Source organism: Betta splendens, chromosome 2 (assembly GCF_900634795.4).
Source record: "Betta splendens chromosome 2, fBetSpl5.4, whole genome shotgun sequence".
In the NCBI taxonomy this organism is placed as follows: Eukaryota; Metazoa; Chordata; class Actinopteri; order Anabantiformes; family Osphronemidae; genus Betta; species Betta splendens.
Window position 1 is genome coordinate 1,496,552 of NC_040882.2, and position 20,006 is coordinate 1,516,557.

The 20,006-nt window shown below is 44.5% G+C and overlaps 1 protein-coding gene across 7 annotated transcripts; it reads right to left on the minus strand.

Annotated features, from left to right (window-relative positions):
- Positions 1–1,416: 1,416 nt before the first annotated feature.
- Positions 1,417–18,624, minus strand: LOC114850832 (target of Nesh-SH3-like). Of its 7 annotated transcripts, XM_029142419.3 has the most exons (23): positions 18,398–18,624; positions 15,796–15,975; positions 13,151–13,219; positions 12,940–13,072; positions 11,546–11,727; positions 11,298–11,350; positions 11,049–11,079; positions 10,599–10,676; positions 10,239–10,283; positions 9,455–9,637; positions 9,159–9,236; positions 8,617–8,790; positions 7,801–7,866; positions 6,234–6,299; positions 6,013–6,132; positions 5,527–5,616; positions 5,224–5,433; positions 4,437–4,542; positions 3,535–3,614; positions 3,334–3,363; positions 3,094–3,252; positions 2,887–3,009; positions 1,417–2,750 (listed from the first exon to the last, which is right to left on the minus strand). In XM_029142419.3, the coding sequence occupies exons 1-23, from the start codon at positions 18,483–18,485 to the stop codon at positions 2,635–2,637; spliced, it is 2,460 nt and encodes an 819-aa protein (XP_028998252.1). In that variant the 5' UTR covers positions 18,486–18,624; the 3' UTR covers positions 1,417–2,634. The 7 variants fall into 7 exon arrangements, with proteins under 7 accessions (XP_028998252.1, XP_028998257.1, XP_028998264.1 ...); XM_029142424.3 differs by lacking the exon at positions 10,239–10,283; XM_029142431.3 differs by lacking the exon at positions 7,801–7,866 and having other exon boundaries at positions 18,398–18,623.
- Positions 18,625–20,006: the final 1,382 nt, after the last annotated feature.

Consider the following 20,006-nt stretch of genomic DNA (forward strand, 5'->3'; position numbering starts at 1 on the left):
TGTAGCTCCCTCCATCACATTCGTTCCCAGCGCTGTCCGTGATCTGAACACGGGGCTTCACTCCAGTAACCTGTGGTCCCACTCCTCGGTAATGGAACGTTCTGGTTCCCGGAGCAAGCGCTCGTTGGTCCGAGTTACATAACAGGGCCCAATCACGTCTTATTTTCAACAGATTTTTGTGGTGGAGAAACATTAACAAGACCCCATCGGGGTTTTCCCTCTGAACTGAAGAAACAGAGCGGTTTCCAGAGCAACCGTATATACAGGCTCTATCTTCAGAGAGATGCCTGGAAAAGTGGTGTCATTTTTCACATCGCTGCTGGTTCTGACTATAGCTGTGGTTGAAAGTCTGACTCTGGAGATGGTTATGGCTATTAGACGGTGTGTGACTCTGACTGAGTTTGAATATCGTTCCTGGGCTTCACCAGGCTTATCTGCTCCAGCAGTCACCAGCCTGTTAGCTTCACCTCTGTGTGTCTGTTACCTCCCTGCTGAACCTCGTCCTGTTACTGAGCCGGGTGACAATGTAGCTAACAGTTCCAAGTCTGGACTATAAGGTCTTTGGATTTGGTGGAGGTGACTGTCTTCTAAAATCTATCAAGGCCAAGAGACCATGTGTAACAACACGGTTCTCCGGCCTGCCTTTGTTGTGTTTCCTGTTTGTGTCTTGTGTAGTTGTGTCAGTCATCTACCTCTGACAACCTTATATTTAAGGCTCTCACGCACACTGGTGTCTCTCTGCACGCTGGTGTTTTAGGTCAAGGTGAGTCTGTGCATTCAGGCATTATGTGTCCTGTTCAGTGTTCTATCTGTTACCTCAATCTGCGTTTGGTCGTGCTCACTAGTGAATTTCAGTTTTGTCTGAGTTAGTCCTGCGTCCTTGTATGTTTTCACTCCTCAGTTGTGCTACTCTAGTCGTGTGGGTTGTTGGCTCCTTCTTCTACTGTGTGTGGCATGTTCAGCAACGTGTGAGGTGACAACTGTCATATTCTGACAGTTGTTCTTTAAGTAGAAATAGGCTAAGAACCTTGGTGCCCAGATGGCAGGCTGGGCCAGGACCATCATACTGTATGTGTGGAGGGGCTCTGGCTTTTCCACATTCAAAGATTAAAGTCAGATATGTCTAAAATCAAACAAATTGCTGAACTGCCTCCTGACTGCCTCCAGCTGAGAACTACTGGCCTGGGCTCAGCAGGCGAGCTGCAGCAGAGGTTCTGATCCACCCAAACAGTAGCAGTGTGAGGTTTACATACATGTCCAGGGTAAAAAGGGTTGGAATCTGGTGGTTAAGCTGTGTTTATGCAGCACTTCATTAATTTAGGCACTGCTGTAAAGGTTCTTCTGCTAAAGCAGCTTTAGTGTCTCCCAGTTTCTATTGAAGCTTGAATGTGAATGTTTAGGCTAAATAATGACACATTTTTAGAAAAAGAATCCAAACCTTTTTATTATCGAAAATCCAAATGTTTCATTGCAACAGATCTTGTTAATGTACTGTACATCCTGGTTTTCCTTCCAATGTTGTTGTTTGTTTCCTTCCTGCGTTGTTTCACGTGATCCCTGTTTTATAACAAACGAAGGCTTGCATGTGTTCAGTCCGGCTCCAGCTGGAGGATGGAGGCACACAGGTCTGGTAAACAGGATAAGAAGATACCCAGCAGCATTTGTTATGGGCCCATGTGTTCTGAACATGTGATGCTCCTGTGGCTGCTTCACTCTCAGTCAAACGTCTGCTTTGGCTGCACTGACTCAGAATTCAGAGTCACTAATAAAAGGATGTATTGTTGTTTGGCTCCTGCCTTGCTTCAATGTTTGTTCAGGAAAGGGGAATGAGTCTGTACCTGTCCTGAACCACCACAGTTTCTCTGAATACAGTAAAAACATGTCCGTTGTGCAAACTGCAAGTGAAGGAGCCTCAACCACAAACCACACACCAAGTGACTCCTGCCTCAATGGATTGAGCACCAAACACCACAAACATGGTCATTGCAGCCATTTAACATGATTGTAACAAAGCAAACATCACTGTCCAAGTTCCATAGACCCAAGTAGTAACTCTGGGAAAACAATCAGCAGATAATGAAACCAACAGCAGAGCTTCATCCACAGATCAGAGACGTGTCTGACACGATGTAGCAGGTGGCTGATGTGGAGCGAGGCCACGAGCAGACACCAGCATCCTGCAGCAGATGTGACATCGTCTGAAGACACGTCTCGTGTCTTCAGCAGAGACAGGACACGTGGAGCAGGTGTCTGCCCAACATGTCCGGCTAGATTAGAGTGTCTGCACAAAAGATTACACAAATGGACACCAGAGGATTCACAGAAGCATTAACACAATGATCGTTTGACTCTGTAGACCAACAGAAGCCAAAGACCTTTCGATAAATAACATCTTATAAATCATGACATTGTTCCAGGGAGCCAGCTTCCCTCGTGTTGAACACAAAATAAATCTAGCAGGAGTTTCACCCGCTGCCCATTATTACTAACTGCTCTTTTACAAATTCCCTGACAAGGTCCTTTATATGTTTGTACAGCACTAGGTAAGGTGAGGGACACTGAAGGTCTTGCAGGTTCTTCAGGAAGCGAACCCGGCCACGGCCTCTCTGAGGACAACTCCAGCACCAAGTCTGTTCACCATTTTCCTGGGATCGGGGTTCCACACTCATACCATGAGACGTAGCTGATGTGGGAATGTCCTCCTATCTGGCCAAAGTGGACCGGCTCCTGACGCACGGCCCTGTAGAAACCTGCACCAGGAGGAGCAAACAGATTTTTAGTTTCAACCCGTGACAGACACGTCAACAGAAACCAGCTGGGCTCAGAGTCTAACAGAGATGGCCCCCATACGGCCCATGTCTTAGAGCCATGAGAGCCAGAACCTACCAGGTCGGTTTGGGAGGTGGTCAGCTCTGAGCTGCCTGCCCGTCCGTCCGTCCAGGAACGAGTCAACAAACTGACAGTGGTCCTCTCCGTAGCCAGTCTGATCTCCAATGTTGTAGAATTTACCTGGAGGTGAAAAGACCACAGACAGTCCAGCACTGGAGTAAAAGCCTTGGAGGAGTTAAGAGCTCGTGTGGCCTGTGAACTCACCGTTCAGGGAGTCACTCAGGTAGATCTTGTACCTGAGTGAGTTGCAGAGTTGAACGCCAACAAACTTGCGGTACCAGGTCCTCTTCACGTACTGTTTACCGTGGCAGTCCGAGTAGGAGTCCGTCTTAAAGGGGAACTGGGTCCAGATGGCGTCTTTGCCTGTGAACAGAGTTTCCTTTTTTCAATATAACCTTGAAGGCTCAGTGAGGAAGAAGAGGATGTGGAGTGATTAAGACGTACCTGACACATTCTCGCTCACTCGTGGGTCAGCTATGAAGAGGAAGAGAAGTGTTAGTGTACTGAAACTAAAATGAGACCATGTTAACAGACTGGTTTTAATAATTGCTTATATTATTACACAAGAAATAACATGTGTCTGCGTCACACCCATAGATCTCTTATGGTTTTTTGTGATTCATATAAAACAAAGGCTAAGTGCACCTGACTCTGTGTTGAAGGACACGGGTTCGCTGGGAGGTCCTGCACCCAGCTCATTCTTGGGCTGCACCTTAAACTCATAACTAGAAAAAACACAGAGGGATTTATCAGCAGTTTCACTGAAGCGCCTGCAGGATCTGTTCTTCCACCTGACTCTCACTGATGCATCCATCCATCCATCCATCCATCCATCCATCCATCCATCCATCCATCCATCCATCCATCCATCCATCCATCCATCCATCCATCCATCCATCCATCCATCCATTTTCTACCGCTTAGTCCCATGCGGGGTCGCGGGTGGTGCTGGAGCCTATCCCAGCTATCTACAGGCGAGAGGCGGGGTACACCCGACAGGTCGCCAGTCCATCCCTAATGCAATCACTTATATTTGATCAGAACATCAGCCCAGTGGACGCACTGCCAGTGATACTGTGATACAGTATAACACATCATACTGTACAGACCACACACATTCAGAGGGTTGAAGACCTTAAATAGTAGAGGACACATGACAACCATGAGTGTGTGGAGACTGGTGGTTTTGGTTGTTTCCAAACAGATTTTCTACCAGTTTCTACTTTGCTATTATTATTCTACTATTCTATTCTTACTGTGCTACTCTGTGGGTCCAGCCACAGTTTACCCTAAACACATCACACATCCAGTCCCTCTTACACACCAACAACCTAGAGACTGCAGTTAACCAGACTAATAACATGTAGACTTTACTCGGAGCACCTGGGAAATCTATTAATCAAATCCAGGTCCTAATAAGAACTACACCACCATGAACAGATCACCACTGCGTTAGCATCAGGAACAACAGGCAGCACATGTTTGATGTCTGATTACTCCAGGCAGCTTTGGCTTAAGCCTGGACTGGTTGAGGACCAATGTCATACCTGCTCTCAGGTTTGAGGTTTTCCACGGCAGTGTGGGTCTGGTTGGTTGTAAGGACGGAAACCTGCTCACCATCGGGCCCTTTCGCTGTGGAGATGACTTCATACTCTGAAAGGTGAGAAGTCACTGCTGGAGCTGAACTGAGTTCACAAGCAGAACCATGCATCTGATCATTAAGTGAGTAGGATTAAATGATATTCCTCAAATGGAATTAGGAGGTTGTAGAGATGTAATATATGATATAAAGGAGAGATGTTGGTCAAAGATGACACCAAGGTTCCTCAGTAGAACCTGATGCTACATGATGTCATCCAGAGGAACTGTCTGATTTGAGTTTTAGGCCCAAATTCAATAACTTAATGTTAAAGTTAGAATGTCTTTGAGTCATCTAGTAGGGATTGGTACTAAAAGACAAGTAGACGTCTTAACTCACATGATCTATGGGGAAGAAGACAGACAGAAGGAACCAGCAAGTATAACCCTGTTGGACGTAACTTGATTTAATTTGCTGACTTTAGTAAGTTTAATCTGTAATTAGACTTTAAAGGGCCACTAGACTCAACAGAGCTATGCCTCTTAGTCAGTGGGTATAGAGCTTTTTTTCAGTAATGAATATTATTTGGTTCTAGCATTGTTTCTTTCAGTCTGAGTGGCTCAACACAATTTAGCACAACGCTGACTCTTACAGACCAGGGATGGCTTTTAAATTGTGAAAAGATTGTTCCACTAATGTAAATTGTCTGTCTCACAGTTGATATGAACATCTGCTATGCAGTACATGTACTGTACCTGTGGTGTCATTGTCCGCTTTCTCCCAGTCCAGAATAATGAATGAGGGGCAGCCTTCCACCGTCACAACTGTCAGGTTGGAGGGTGCCGTCTTGGGTGGAGACGTCACATTTGCCTCATTGGCTTCGCTTTGGGGGAAGTAGTTGAGGGAGGAGGTGATGGAGCATGGCTCGTCTGGTTTCTTGCCAGTTTGGTAAACGACGTGGGGTGCTGTGGGAGGAGGGGATTGCTTAGTCACTACTGTACAAACACCGGGGTTCTGGGCCAACGTAGCCCCTTTGTGTCTGTCCTGTCTCAGCTTACCCACGTAACGCTTCTTTCCCAGAGCATCAACATCGGAGTTTGGCTGTGATTTAAACAGATCTGAGTCCTCCCATGTTTCCTGTCGGGTTGCTGAGAGGAAAAAAAGAAGCATTATTTAAATTTCAAATCTCATTGTGTTCCAATAACCTTATAACATCTGATTAATACTATTCATTATTTCTGTGTTTACACAGAAACAAATGTTCTTACATGCCTTGAATATCCGTCTTTAGGACCTTAGAGCTCTAACACTCCCAATACATCCCATACGAGTCATGATCCTACAGGCCTCAATGACCTCGTCTACGAATACGATAAGCATTCATGAAGTCAGACCTAGTGTAAATGTCAGGATCCAGACATGGTCAAACACTATATTATATTTTAGGACTACAGGAGTATTTTCCTCCTGGTAGCATGTAGATTTAATGTACAGGGAAAAGTGGAGTAGAGGTTTGGACTAGTGATGATATATGTGTGTCTTACCAGGTGTTGGAGCAGTAGCTGTGATGTGTTTCCGTTCCGGTTGAGTCGGCTTGGTGGTTGCTAGCGGGACTTTAGGTTGTAGGCTCATGAACCTGTCTGTCTTCAGGTTATTCCCTTTGTCTGTCAAACAAAAGGAGAAAAGTCTTGGGTTATTTGATGAATATGCTCTGATGTAATTGGTATTTTTGTGTCTTTCGGTCTTTGACCACTCTGGTTTTTACCCGTTTGTCCAGGTTTGCCCACCAGGTTTGTTTTCTTGCTCAGTAGAGATGGGCGAGCAGGCGACCCTGCAACAAACAACAACATCACTTATTTACCTGATCATATACAACTACGTTATCTCTGTACTGTACTGTAGCTTTCTGCCTTTTATGAACTTTGTACATGAAAGGGATCAAACCAGTGTTTACATTATTTCATTTCATTGTTTCCACGTAAACATTTTTAGGCCAAATAAGGAAAAGTCCTTAACAAGCTTTATTGTCAGCTCTGATTATTTTCTATCTAGATGCTGTCTTATCTCACGAAGAATCCTGAATATGATCCCAATTTTAAGCACAGAATGAGCCTGAAAGCTTTTAACCAGGCTGTACATACCAGAATGTGTTTCAGCCTAAAGTCGGGAACCTGCTGCCAATTATAGCTCTTTCATTCCAAAGAAGCCAACTTTGTCCACAATCAAGGGATTGACTCTTTTCCAAAAGTAAATGGAATAAATGTGAAGCCAGAAACATGAAAGACGAGGCCTGACAGATTTCAGCTGGAATCAGCAGAGATGCATTCCTTTCAATCAGTCCCATGTAAATATGTCAAAGACGCCAGGCTGCCTCCTGCAGCCTGAACGAGGAGTTTCTATTAATTAAAATAGAATATGGCTCAATTTATTTTGCCTTTTGTTTCCTTTGGTCAGCCTGAAAATCCTTGAACATAAACTGTGGAATACAAAATGTGAAGGAACAGTCATAGTAAGAAGCCAAAGTGGAAACTGAGCAATAATTCTGCCTTGTGATGACAGAATAGGACTACATGGAATAAATATTGAGAAGCTGTTGTCTTTACACAGAAACAGACCGATGCTTCCAGCTGATGAAGGCCATCTACACACACATCTGCAGTTCATGGAAACAAGCAACAGTTAAGCACATGGAGCCTCATCAAAATAATAGAGCTACAGACACAGATGTGCTGATACAGACTCTGATGATGAACTTTGTCGCATGGCGACAAAAAAGCGCAAAGCTCAGCAAAAAACAAGCTAACAATCACAGGAGCACATGTTTGTACAGGACACAGAGCTGCTGCTGTGTTTTATAAATGGACTCAGCCAAACCATGCAACATGGTGTCAGCCGACACAGCTCAGCCAAGCAGGTCATGCTGTCACCAACCATGAAGGTGCTCCTCAGCCGCTGCTCCCCAACCACCAACAGAACTCTGTGACTTGTTAAGTAAACCTAGTTCACTGCAGCGTCTTCAGGCCTCAGGTTTCTGTGGGAACATCTACCTTCACCACAGAAAACAAGCAGAGACACAGTCTTCTGCTGTGACTCAATTTATGTAACCAACCCAAACCGTGGATGATATTCTTACACATTAAGACTGAAGACGCTTTGTTAAAAACCCATTTAAAGTAGACAATAATCGAACAATAATACAGCAACTAGACCAATGAGCTGATAGAAGGACGGACACGGTGTGAATAAACATAATGGATGGAGACACAAACGCCAGAGCTGCGACTGTAGAGTTAATGATGAAACATAGAACCACAAACAACATCAGCTTTTACCCAGTGGAGGTCTGGGCCATAAGGCTGCTTTAGGTGCGGACATGCTCCGGTGTGTCTGTCCGTGGACTGTTGGGAAAAAAACCAGCATTACGAAAGGAAACCTGCATGGTGAAAGGCTGAGATGACATCAGCATCCGGTCCAAAGTGGACAGATGATGATGTTTTAAAGCTGAGCTTGAATTATTACTGCTGACGGCACCATATCCGCTTTCAGATCTAACTTGTGACGTTCATTTAGCAGCCAACCAGAGCTGACACAATGAGTCAGCATCGTCATGAACCACATTGATGAGACGAATGTACGGCTATGAGAGTAAATTATAAAAAAAATGCTGCAACAAATCATCTGAGGCACTACCACAACCACAGAGAATCATGACCTGTACAGAACCCAGGCACTATTGAGACCAGTCACAGTTTACCACCGGGGGCGAATCACCACAACACGTGATCAGTTTGATCTGTTTGACTATCAATCCATCTGCTTGTTTTTTACATTCTCTGAGCAGCTTCTTCTCTAACAACACATGACCTCAAGCTCCTGTATAGGAGGCCTGGAGTCACTGGCCAGTGGAGGTGACCCTGGTAGGGTTTAGGTTGTGGCTTCTGGCGCGTGCATGAGATCTATCGTGGAGATGAAGTGTAGCTTATGACTGGTGCCTGATACGACACATATGAGGTAGGTTTGCAGGAACAACCATGTCTTTCTGAGAATTGAATGTCTCCTACAAACAAAGCCGAAATAAACAGACCAAACTGCAAATACTGAAGAAGAAAGAGGAAGGCATGAGGAGAAAGAGGTAGGAGGAGGATTACCCCCTGAGGTACTGGCTCTATAGGAAGGGTGAGATAGCCTGAAGCCATTAAGGTACGGGTTAAGGGGTTTTCCTGATGAGCCTCCAGGTCTCATGGATCTGACAACCGTGGTAGCTGCTGGCTTGAAGGGTAGCAAAGGCAGTGTTGGGGAGGGATTGCTGGCTCTGTCTTGACCTAAAACATCAAAAAAACAGTTGCAGGGCCTGTTACTGTCTGACTCTGTTGTAATGTCAGTTGCCAGTGAAGCGAGCTTGCAGCAGACCAAGCGTGAGGTTAGTGATGGATGGTTTGACTGATTAGACGCAGGTCTCAACACGATTACACCTTTTTTAACAAACTAGATGAATGGGATCATGATGAACCCTGTCCTTGTGGGTGCTGCATGCAGACACTAGACGCCATGAGAGATGCAGCTCTGGCCCAAGCAGCTTCTCCTGTGGACAAAAACTGCACCAAGCTGCAGGTTGAGGTGAAGCATGATGGGAGGGATGGTTGCAGACGGACAGCGGAGAGGACAGGAAAGCTAGTGAGGTCAGTATTACCCCAAAGATTAGTTTTGGCCCTCTCATTGGCCAGAGCTGATCTCAGCAGTGTTGATCCGTCCCTTGATTTGTTCACGGCTGCGAGGAAAAGAAACGGTTTAACGCAACAAAGACCCAGATGAGTTTCCACTTTAGGAGATGTCCACAAGCAACATCAAACCAGATAAAAGTCACTTAAAACCTTCTTGATTGGCTGCAAAGTAAGACTCATTTAACCACAGATCTCAGACATTCACTGGGGGTTTTCCTCAGGCAAAGAAAAGGCAAAGAAAAAGGAGAGTTAGAGAGAAAGTTACCAGAAGGGTTATGAAGCTTCTCAGGAGCATTAGTGGGAGCCTGAGTTGTCAGGTTCTGAAGCAGATCACCACCGGTGGGGAGCTTAGTAATGGGTGTGGTGCCGGCAGGAGCTGCTCGGGTGGGGGAGGAAGATGGAGGATCCACTGGTCGGCCGGTGCTGAGTGTTAAAACCTTTCCTTTGTCTGGATAAGAGACAAGATGATGATGAGTCAGTGCCACTGTGGGAACTCATCTCCTCATTAGCTTTAGAAGAAATGACAGTAGTCACAGAAGAACAGAGGAAAGAGAAGGATGTGAAGAAGAGCCTTTTGCCGAGCCGCGCAGTGACCTACTGTAGCTGACATGCAGTCCTGCCCTGCACGCAGAGGAGAGAAAATGTAGTACATGGACCTGCTATATAAACCTTTATACTTTGTGTCTAACCATAAGACGCATCTGGATCAAATAAATGCAATATTCAGTCAGTCTGCATAAAATGAATTATCCTACATAAAACAAACAGCCTGAAACATGAGCTGCAGTGAAAATCAAGGAGAATTCGTGAAGCATCACTTCTAGAGTCACCACATTCAGGTCTCTCTCTCTCTCTCTCTCTCTCTCTCTCTCTCTCTCTCTCTCTACCTCAGGCATGCCAGCATGCAGCTAATCACACGCTGGACACCCACACACACCTCCGGACCCCTCCTTCGACCCAGTGCATCAGTGGACTCAGCCAAAGCAGGCAAAGGTATCAATAAAGCATTAGGTTGTTACTGAGTGGCACACGAGGTCATTTGGGCTCACCAGAGCTCGGCAGAGGAAGGACTTCCTGCTGGGTCTTAGGTGGCGCTGTGGGAAATAATGTGGCTTTGTGAGAAAACCCAGACCACGGAGCAAGTGCAGAGGTTTGTAAGTAACACTGAATAACAAGTCCAGAAAGAGACGATGTCCAGCAAAGTCTAGTTGCAGCTTATTTAAAACATGTTTTTTTCCATCCAAATCTGAAACATCCCAAAGCTGGCACAAACTTGGTTTGGAATCCACAGTTTTAAAATGACACTCAATAGTTTCTGAAGCCCAGTGGCCGGTAAACACAGTCAAACACGTGAAAACGTCTCTGCAGCCCTGAGGGTAACAGGAAGACAGGCAGAAACAGATAATCACCGAAGGACGTGCGTGGAGCTCCAGGAAAACCTGGCTTTTTGAGCAGTGAGAGTCGAGGATGGGTCCAGTTGTGCACAGCTGTAAATGGCATGAAAGTACAACATCATGTTATTTAGTGTAACAATTAAACATCTGATTATAATAAAGCATGTGTTTATGATAATTATTGACAGAAGAAACATGTGACACATCTGTCAGAGCTTTACTACACTACACATCTGCACATCTTTGAACCCTCTGGCTTCCATTTGTGTTCATTACACTCCCACTTTAGCCTTAATACATATGGAAAGAACTCCCCCAATAATCTGGAGATTTTCAGATCTTTTAATTTTCAGCTTCAGCTCTTTGGATTAGTAATAAACTGTTTACATCCAAAAATATCCGCAATGTAGATAAAAGAAAACCAGAGTCTTGGACACACTGAAACAAAAAGAAAAACAATCTCACCTGGACGAGGAGGGAACAGAACCGAAGGTTTCTGTAAAACATAAACAAGTGACGTCTACGTTAATTGTAGATATAATCTAGCTTCAAGCTTTTCATTGTGTGGATGAAGTCCTATATAAATGATTAAAGCAAGCATCAGTGTATGAACTCGTTAATAACCATCAGTGTTGCTCAGAAACGTTCTGCCTTTGTTCCCTTAAACACAGTGTTGAGGTTGCTGGTGTTATTCCCATGCAGCAGAACACCTACCATGGGTTTCGTCAAAGGGTTTCCCACCTTGTGAAGCTTCTTCATGTTTTTATCTGTAAAATCCAGAAATGATGGATGGATCAGCTGCAGCATAATGAGCAGTACCACTACATAAAACTGAATTAGTTAATGTAAAGTCCCCTGAGGCCTACAAAGCATTTTCGTGGTTATTTCTTGGTGATGATCTACAGTATGATTGGCTCAACGTGTTGTTGAGTTATCTAAAGTTAGAATGGTCGGCTTCTTACTGCCCATGTTGGTGTTGTGGACAACTGGTTTACTCCACACGCTGCTGCGCTCGTCCTTGTTGGAGCGCACTCCAAACTCGTAAGGAGTGTTGGGCTTCAGGTTGTCCACGACGGTGTCGCTTGTTGGGCAGGTCTGATAGGTCCACTTCCTGTTCCTCTCTCGATAGCGGATGGTGTAAAACCTGAAGGAAAACAAGTTTTACGCTTTGTTATCAAAAGGTTCAATCATACACGGAAATAGCTGGTTGAAGTCACCAATGAACTCCTAACTTCTGACAATGCTAGAGAAGATCTGGGATGAAGCACTGGAATGGTTTAAATCTTATTTGTTGAACAAATTGCAGTTTGTTTCTGTTAATGACAAAACCTTTTTTTTTACATTTGCATGGATTGGAGTACCGCAGGGTTCTGTGCTTGATCCAGTACTGTTCAGTTTATACTGTAAATGCCTCCTCTAGGTAATATTAGGAAACATTTTATATGTTTATTTCTATGTAGATGACACATGAATCCATTTAAAGATCAGTGATAGAGTGCTTCTACATCACAGTTTGTAATGGAATCTTCATAAATTAAAGTCTGATTCATATCTTAATATCAGATATATTACATTTAATACCAAATTAGATTCTTCTTTACTCGGTTTGTATTCATTCACTTATTTGAGGTAATTATGGGATTGATGAAGTGCTTTGGAGCATTTTAATGTTTTCAGTTACTGTCCATGTGAATTTAATCTTCTTAAGCTTTTGAAGACGTCTTCTCATGCCTTTGTTTGGTTTAACAACTTTGCTCGTGACTGGAATTAATGAGCATTCTTCCCAAATAGTGGCAAAGGAATGAATGACATTCATGAACACATGCCAAGTCTGGTCTTTGTGGATTCTCTGACCTCAGAATCAAAACATCTTGTGTTTCATGTTATTAATAGCCGCTCCACAAATTTTAAAAGGCTCAGACACTGATGCAGCTGATTGACATGCTACAGCACATCTTCAGTACATGTAAGGATGTACAGTAGAACCTGAGCTTTACATAACTGGTAACTGCTAAAGCACATAGGAGCTGCACATATTGACCCAGTTGACACCAGGACATGCATGGACATGTGCAGTTGACCAAATTCTAGAGTAAACCCTAAAAAAAGAATTGCAGCAACTTGAGTGAAGGTATTCGGGCATATACTGTATGCTGTGATGGCTGGACTGTGATATGCAGCAAATCAAATATAATAAAAATATCATGGTGTGAATAGTTTCAGAGTTTCATTTTTCACTTTTACGTGTAGTTTTCATCTGTTATAAATGTTCAGTCTGTGGATCAAATGTTTTCCTCATGGCTTCACTTGATGTGGGGACCTGAACAAACGTGACTAAAGGCTCATTTGTTCTCACCCGTCTTCCAGACACTCGTTCATGATGTTACCCTCATAGGGCATCTTCAGGTGGTTGCCCCAGGATAGGAGCACGGCCGTGGGGCTGATGGAGCCAATCACCAGATGAAGCGGCTTCTCCAGGTTCACCTTGCCTGCGGGCACAGCGGCGAGTACAGTAACACCCCTGTCAGTCAGAATGGGAACCATTCTATCTCTGGGCCGGACGGTACCTGTGCATTGCTTCTTCACATTGCTAGCTGGGATCGGCTGCACGGCCACCAGGTATTTGGGTTCAGCATCTGAAACACATTCAGTTACAGCAGGTTTGGTTTGGAGTTCTGGCCACTGAGCATGTGCTAAAGTCAGTGTGTTGTAACAAATCATTTGTGAAACGCTGAATAACTGAAAGGCTCTACATGTTTTGAAGCGTAAGGAGCGCTGGGTTATTTAGCTCCAACGCCTCCGCCCTCAGACTGGCAGCAGACGCACATGTGTGAACCATTACAGCTCAAACATCCACATGTGAAAACATTGCTTCATGGTCATTACGGAATTCTTCACTCACAGTTGACTTTCTATTTTGTGTCTTTTGTGTTTTCTCTCCTTTGTGCCTTTTACAGTAAAACAGCGTTTGGATGAAAGTGAAGTGATGAAGATTAAGTTTTGCTATAGATGTAATGTCAAACCCCACCATTGACAGAGCTCCTCATAACCACGGTCTGCCCCTCAGCAAATCAGCTCAGAATAAAGCTACAGAGCCAACAATGTAAAGATAAACTAAAGGGTCTCATTCTTGTCCTGGTCAAAGTTTTGTCTTTCTGTCTCTCTTTATTGGGTTTCATTATTTCAGGTGGAAACTTGCCAAATTCTTGCTGATATTCTCTCCTAACCCCATCGATCATCTATGCTAGTATTTGACTGAAGCAACTATTAAGTTGTCAATAAAGCAAATAGTGATGTGATTTTCTCTTGTTTGCTGATGTTGTACAACTTGGAAAGATGAAATGTTTAGTTTTACTTAAAATTGTGAACTGTTGATTGGTTTGGTTTCCTGGAAAATGTATTCAGAAACGTCTTTGATTCATGTCGGTTTAGTTTAGTCTGTAAATGTCAGTGTGGTGATAAAAGCTGAAACTATTGATCTGTGCAATGTAACAAATTAGCTAAGGTCAACAAATATATTTATTTTCCCGCTTAAGGAAACAAATTTCAGGGAATATTTGTAAAAAGTTATGATTTCCATCCACACACACGAGGGAGCTAATGAAGTTATAAACACGAGTCTTCAGGGGTTTAGTGTTCCTTCAGTGTTATTAAATGTGTGTATACAAACTTAGTCCAATTCATTTCAGTTTATAGCATCTATTCACAGTAAACGTCACCAGACACAAGACACATCACATGCAGCAGAAATGTGATCTCTGTTTCAGAGTCCAGTCAGATTGTGGCTGCAGCATTTTATAGAGTCACTGGACAAACGCTGAGTAGGGAGTCTAGTTGTCCACCCTGTAGAGAACTAATGATGGAGTCATGGTTCATCATCAATGACAGAGGAGGCTCCTGGTTTAGTAACATTCAGATGGAAGTAGGAGGATCTAGAGGTGTAATATATGATGTAAAGGAGAGATGTTGGTCAAAGATGACACCAAGGTTCCTCAGTCTGATTCAGTAATGTCTGTGAGTTTGAGGCCCAAACTCAATAACCTAATGTTAAAGTTAAAATGGCTTTGAGTCATCTAGATGGGATTGGTTCTAAGAAACAAGTAGATGACTTGGAGGAGTGAATTACTGAAGTTAACTGATAATCTATGGGGGAGAAGACAGACAGAGGGTAGTAACATATTTAACCCTGATGGATCTGAACTTGTTCCTTGTTCATTATCTTTGTTGATCAGCAGCATGTTCTGGCTTTTGCTTGTTGTGGGGGTCCGAGTCTACTGAGATTAGTGACCTTTTAAAGGGAAGGTTTTAGTGGGCGGGGCTTCAGTAGGTCCAGAGGAAAGAGAAGGTTTGAGTGACTCTTGCTGAACCTTGTTAGTGCAACATGATGAGGTGTTTGTCAGTGAGACCTGTCTGCTGGCTGAACGCACTTGCCTTTCTGTGTGTTTCCACATATTCCTGTGAAAAGTAAACCAAAACCACAAAACCACTGGTGGCAACTGATCTAAAAAGTCAACAGTGTGGTTACCCCAACCCCCCCCCCTTAGAATCTCCTCTGAGACCACATGATGCTGCCTGACTGTCAGACAAGCAGTGAACATGACCACAGAAAACCAGGTCCAAGTTGGTCCGACACCGTTCACCAGGATGTGACTGAACCAAAGCAGGTCTGTCTAAATAGTCCTCACACAGCTCTGCTCTAACCAGGGGTAGACAGAACAGATTTATGGATGTGTTTAACAATAAATAATAGTACAAGGCTCAGACTCCCACAGCTGGTGTCAGTACAAACCAAACGAGGCTCCAGAGGAAGCGCTGCTGACGGACGGCTTTCAGCAGGCGTTCAGCTAAATCCCTCAGTGTGACAGTGATATGCTCCCTCACATAAATCAGCCCGTGGTTCGTGTGGGTTCTTGGCCCAGCTTCAGAAGGAGGATCAAAATCACCTGCTGCAGATTCCCTGGCACCAAAGCTTCTCACGCTGCGGCTTTGCCAGGAAATCTCACCGTTTCCCACGATTAGCAAGGCTGAGACCCTGTGGTCAGTTTAGGAAGGTGAAGCTGTGCTGGGACGTGTCACATACTGTACTTTAAGCTCCTCCACAAAAGCCAATATCTGCAGAGACTAACCATGAAATAGCAAACAGCTTCAAACGCCCTGTTGCTGCCGGTTAAACTTAAGAAATGAAACCAAAAAAAGGTGGAAGGAAACCCACCCAGCTCCGTCTCGTAGGCTTTTCCGTTCTCCGGCAGCTGGATGAACTGTTTGGAGAACATGCTGCCGCCGTAGCCCAGGATGTAACCCTCCAGCTTCATGTCTGGACTCGGACGCACAAACTTCATGACGATGGTGTCGCCAGTGGCATTGATTCGGACCTTCATGTGCTGGCGATGAGCTGAGAGGAGATGGAGAAGTCAGTCAGTCACTCAGAGAGAGACCGGGCAGAGAATAAAAGGCTTCCATTACTACTAGAGCTGCTCGTTTCTGTCTCTTATTTAAGGATTAACTAAATACTCAGAGTGTTTTTGGTTCTAATCACATTAGAGCAAAACGCACGTACTGTAATTACACGTGAAGCATCTAAATGACCGACACCCGTCAACGCAGAGTAAAGCAGGTTGGAGTCAGTCGGCCCCAGACTTGTTGGAACGCTTTTCTTCTGGTTTGTCAGACATTTGGCAGCTCTGTTGGTTTGTTTTGGCTCTGAGCTTCAGAACTGAACTGAGGTCAGATACGAATCACACACTAAACATGCTGCAGGGCCTCTACTACACAGACGGACTGAGTGCAGCTATTAACGAAGCAGCTTCTAGTAGCAAACAGCCATAAACAAGTAAACAACCTCATGATCAGCTGTCACTCATGTGATTTGATTGAAGCCTGATTTTAAACTAAGCTTTTGTCTAGAATGGAAATCTGCCTCAGTGAGGTTTAAAGAACCTCAGTTCATACAGTAACACATTGACCTCACACTCCAGCTGCACCGTTGTCTTTAAAGACCTCATGGTCATAGTTCATCATCATCATTTATGATAAATTCATCATCTACTGTCTGTCTATTGACAGACAGACTGACACACTTCTCTATGGTTCTCTGACACTAAGCTGTGCATGGACACTGTGTAATGTGTCAGTAGACCATTGACCCATCCCAACTCCCACATAGTTAATGCAACCCTGTGAGGAACATGTTTCTGATTCAGGTCTAGTCGAGCATCACTGTAGAAAACAGGTGCCATCATTTAGCTTAGTGCTAACACTGAGGACCAGAGGAACACCCTTCATCCAGAACCAGCTAACTGGAGTTTGCAGCCCAACCCAGCTCAGTGACAGACAGTAAAGGTTCTGCAGGAGAAGCACAACCAACAACCAAATGATTTTCAGCACCAGAGGAAAAGGTCTAGTCCATGAAACTGATGCGATGGAACCAGCTCGTCTCTGTCGCCTTGTAAGGAAACAGCAGATGGAATCTGCTGGAAGCTAATCTAAACTAAACTGATGCAGCACAGACACATTTGTCTCTAGACTCATAGAGACAAATGTGACAAGTACCGCTGCCACTGCTCTCACTAGTTTCACTGAATTTACTGGTTTACCCTCCAGTCAGTGCAGCTGAAGCTGCAGCCTGTTACAGAAAAAGCAGTTTATACCACAGGGCAAGATGGTGTATTATTATGACATAATCAGGGGTCAGTACATGTCGCTGCGGGTCAGTACAGATCAGTACGAGTCAGTGCAAGTCAGTATGTTGGTAAGGGTCAGTAAAGGTCAAATGGCCCAAGCCCCAGCACATGTTTGACATCTACAGCATCCACTGCTTCAGTGTTTTCAACTATACTATACAGAGGCAGTTCTGGTACCTCTGTCCTTCTGCAGTGATAGAACATTACATCGCCCTCTACAGGTCACAAATTCTTTACATTCTGTGTATGTGACAGTTCCCACATTTAAAGCCCAGTGAGCAGGTGAGGTTCAGAGCATCTGCCCAGATTTTCTGACAGGTGCCTCTCAGCTTTAGGCAGCATCAGCTCTTCGCTCCCTGTCACAGTTTTCTTTTGGGAAAACCTGAGTGAACCAATCCCACTATACGCTGTAAAAACATCCACCCTGAGCCTGTTACATGCCTCACTGACAGCTCAGGCTCAGATAAGGCTCGAAGACGTGGCGCCCTTTCTGTTGTTCTTGGCTGACTCTCGCCCTGTGAGCTAATCAACCCACGGACTCATCAGTGTCACTGCTGCACGTTTTCTTGTCCTTACATAACATTCATAAAGCTCCATGAAGCAGAAACATCACACGTCCACGTGATGCGTCATGAAGGAACTCATTCAGATCCAGGTGAGGTGATTTAGAGTAAGCTAGAGATTCTGACACAGCAAACAGCACCTTCATAGCGGAGCTGCAAAGGAAACATCACAAATCAGCGTGTTCAGAGCAGATCAGGCGCCAGACCAGGAATTTAACCAGTGTGACAGCGAACGCTCCACATCTGATGCTCATGGATCTCCAGGAGCTTTACTGTGTCCTGTGTGTTGATACACTTGATTCCCTGACGTCTACTCTCTACATACATTGATTCCCTGACTACTGACTACTTCTCTACTTCTCTACATTCATACCCTTGCTCCACATGTACTTTCTTTTTCGTTATTTTCATTTTGGCATCTCTACCACATGCATTCACGTATCTATTCACATGCATCTGCACGGTCTCATTCAGTCCAGGCTGAAATGGTAATAAGTCTGTCCCAGGTTTACTATGAGACGGTCATCATCAATGAATGTGGGTTTAAGTTTATGCGGTTCGGTCCACTTGCCTCTGATCCGTTGTGCAGAGACGGCGCTGAGGAAAATCATCCCTAACATCAGCAGGACGAGGACTCGGAGAAGACCAACGCTTGCCATGACGTCTCAGCTTCCACGAGATGAGGATGAAGACGAGGATGAGGAGCAACCAGCAGCTGGACAACTTCACTAGGAGTGTTGGTCAGTCTTAGGACTTGTTCAGCGGTTGGACGTCCCTGGTGTGGAGAGGTGGGCCACCAGAGCACCAGCATCTATAGGCTCAGCAGGGGGCGTGGCCTGATGACATCACATACGTCCTGCATCCTCCCTCCTCCCTCTGCAGAAACTTCTTCCCCTCTGTTTTTCTCACTAGACCATAAACACCAGATTTTTCACTTTTTTCATTTTCATCACATGAACCTTGTATTGCAGCTCTCTGCAGCCATTAATGCCGTTGTTTGTTCTCATCTTTGTGATTTGGTATCATTGTACTACTGTAGTTGCAGTCGTCCGCTCATCTCATGTCTTTGTAGTAAGCCTCCTGCTGTGGTTGTTGTTTTTCTCTGTGTTAGTTTGTGTTTGATGTCATCTCACATTCTAAATGAGTGCTATGTGTTAATGTTGCATTATTGAATTTAAGAAGGATTTGGTTTGTGTAAGGGACAATGTGAAGAATGTCAATCAACCGTGAACCAGCCTCACACTAACACAAACACCCACTGATTACCCAGCTGCTGCTGGGAATCAGCGTGTTTGGGTCACTGAGGCTTTTCCACGTGTTTGCAGAGATCTTGTGAAATGTGAGAGTGCGTGATGGCCCCGCCGCTGCTGGACCACATCGTTACGGGAAGAATGAAGCACCCTCACATCACAGCACGTCCGCCTACTCGTCACGTGCAGGCTGGGAGCAGCCACACGGTCCAGGCTGCTGCCATGTTCTCGCTGGGTGGAGGTGGATGAAGGAAAGCGCTGAACGTTGCTCAGTGGATGCAACACGTGCTGCAACATGCGACAGGATGGAGAAAAAGCACTGCTGCCAAACAGCAGCTGATGCAGAGAGGAAAAGAATAGTGTGTTTTCAGAAGTGACTGGACAAAAATGAGCTGAGCTTGAAATCACGCTGCTAGAAAAGGAAACCGATGACAAGGACTGAGGCCAAAACCAGCTGCTTTGTTATTACTCGTTTCCTTTCAATTCAATTCAATTCAATTTATTTATATAGCGCCAAATCACAACAAAGTTATTTCAAGGCACTTTACAAAGTAAGGTTTAAAACCTCACACAACTAAACCCAACAAATCCCACATACAGCAAGCATTTAGTCCTGCTTCAGTCCTGCTAATGTTTGCAGATTCATTTGGTATGGTTCATTTTAGACTCAGATTAGATTTAGAAAAATATTCATGGTACCAAGAGGATGAACAATGCTACAGTATGAATTCATTTTTTGACCCTTCCTCTGCCGCAGCCATGAAACAATCACATTTATCAGATGCATGTATGTCAAGAAGCCAAGTAAAGCAACTCTGAATCATCACGTCAGGACTCGGCTCTTGGTTTGTTAATCTTAAAAGCAGCACTTTGTCCTGGTGTTGCAGTCAGAATTGAATACTTGTAAAGAGGATTAAACATATAGCGTGG

Bases quoted from the DNA above. Each gene is read 5' to 3' on its own strand.
- LOC114850832 (XM_029142419.3), bottom strand. From the start codon at position 18,485: ATGGCAAGCGTTGGTCTTCTCCGAGTCCTCGTCCTGCTGATGTTAGGG. The intron at 13,073-13,150 runs GTACCGTCCGGC...CTGTGCCCGCAG, and splicing joins TGTGAAGAAGCAATGCACAG to GCAAGGTGAACCTGGAGAAG. The intron at 10,284-10,598 runs GTGATTATCTGT...TATTTCCCACAG, and splicing joins AGCTCCACGCACGTCCTTCG to CGCCACCTAAGACCCAGCAG.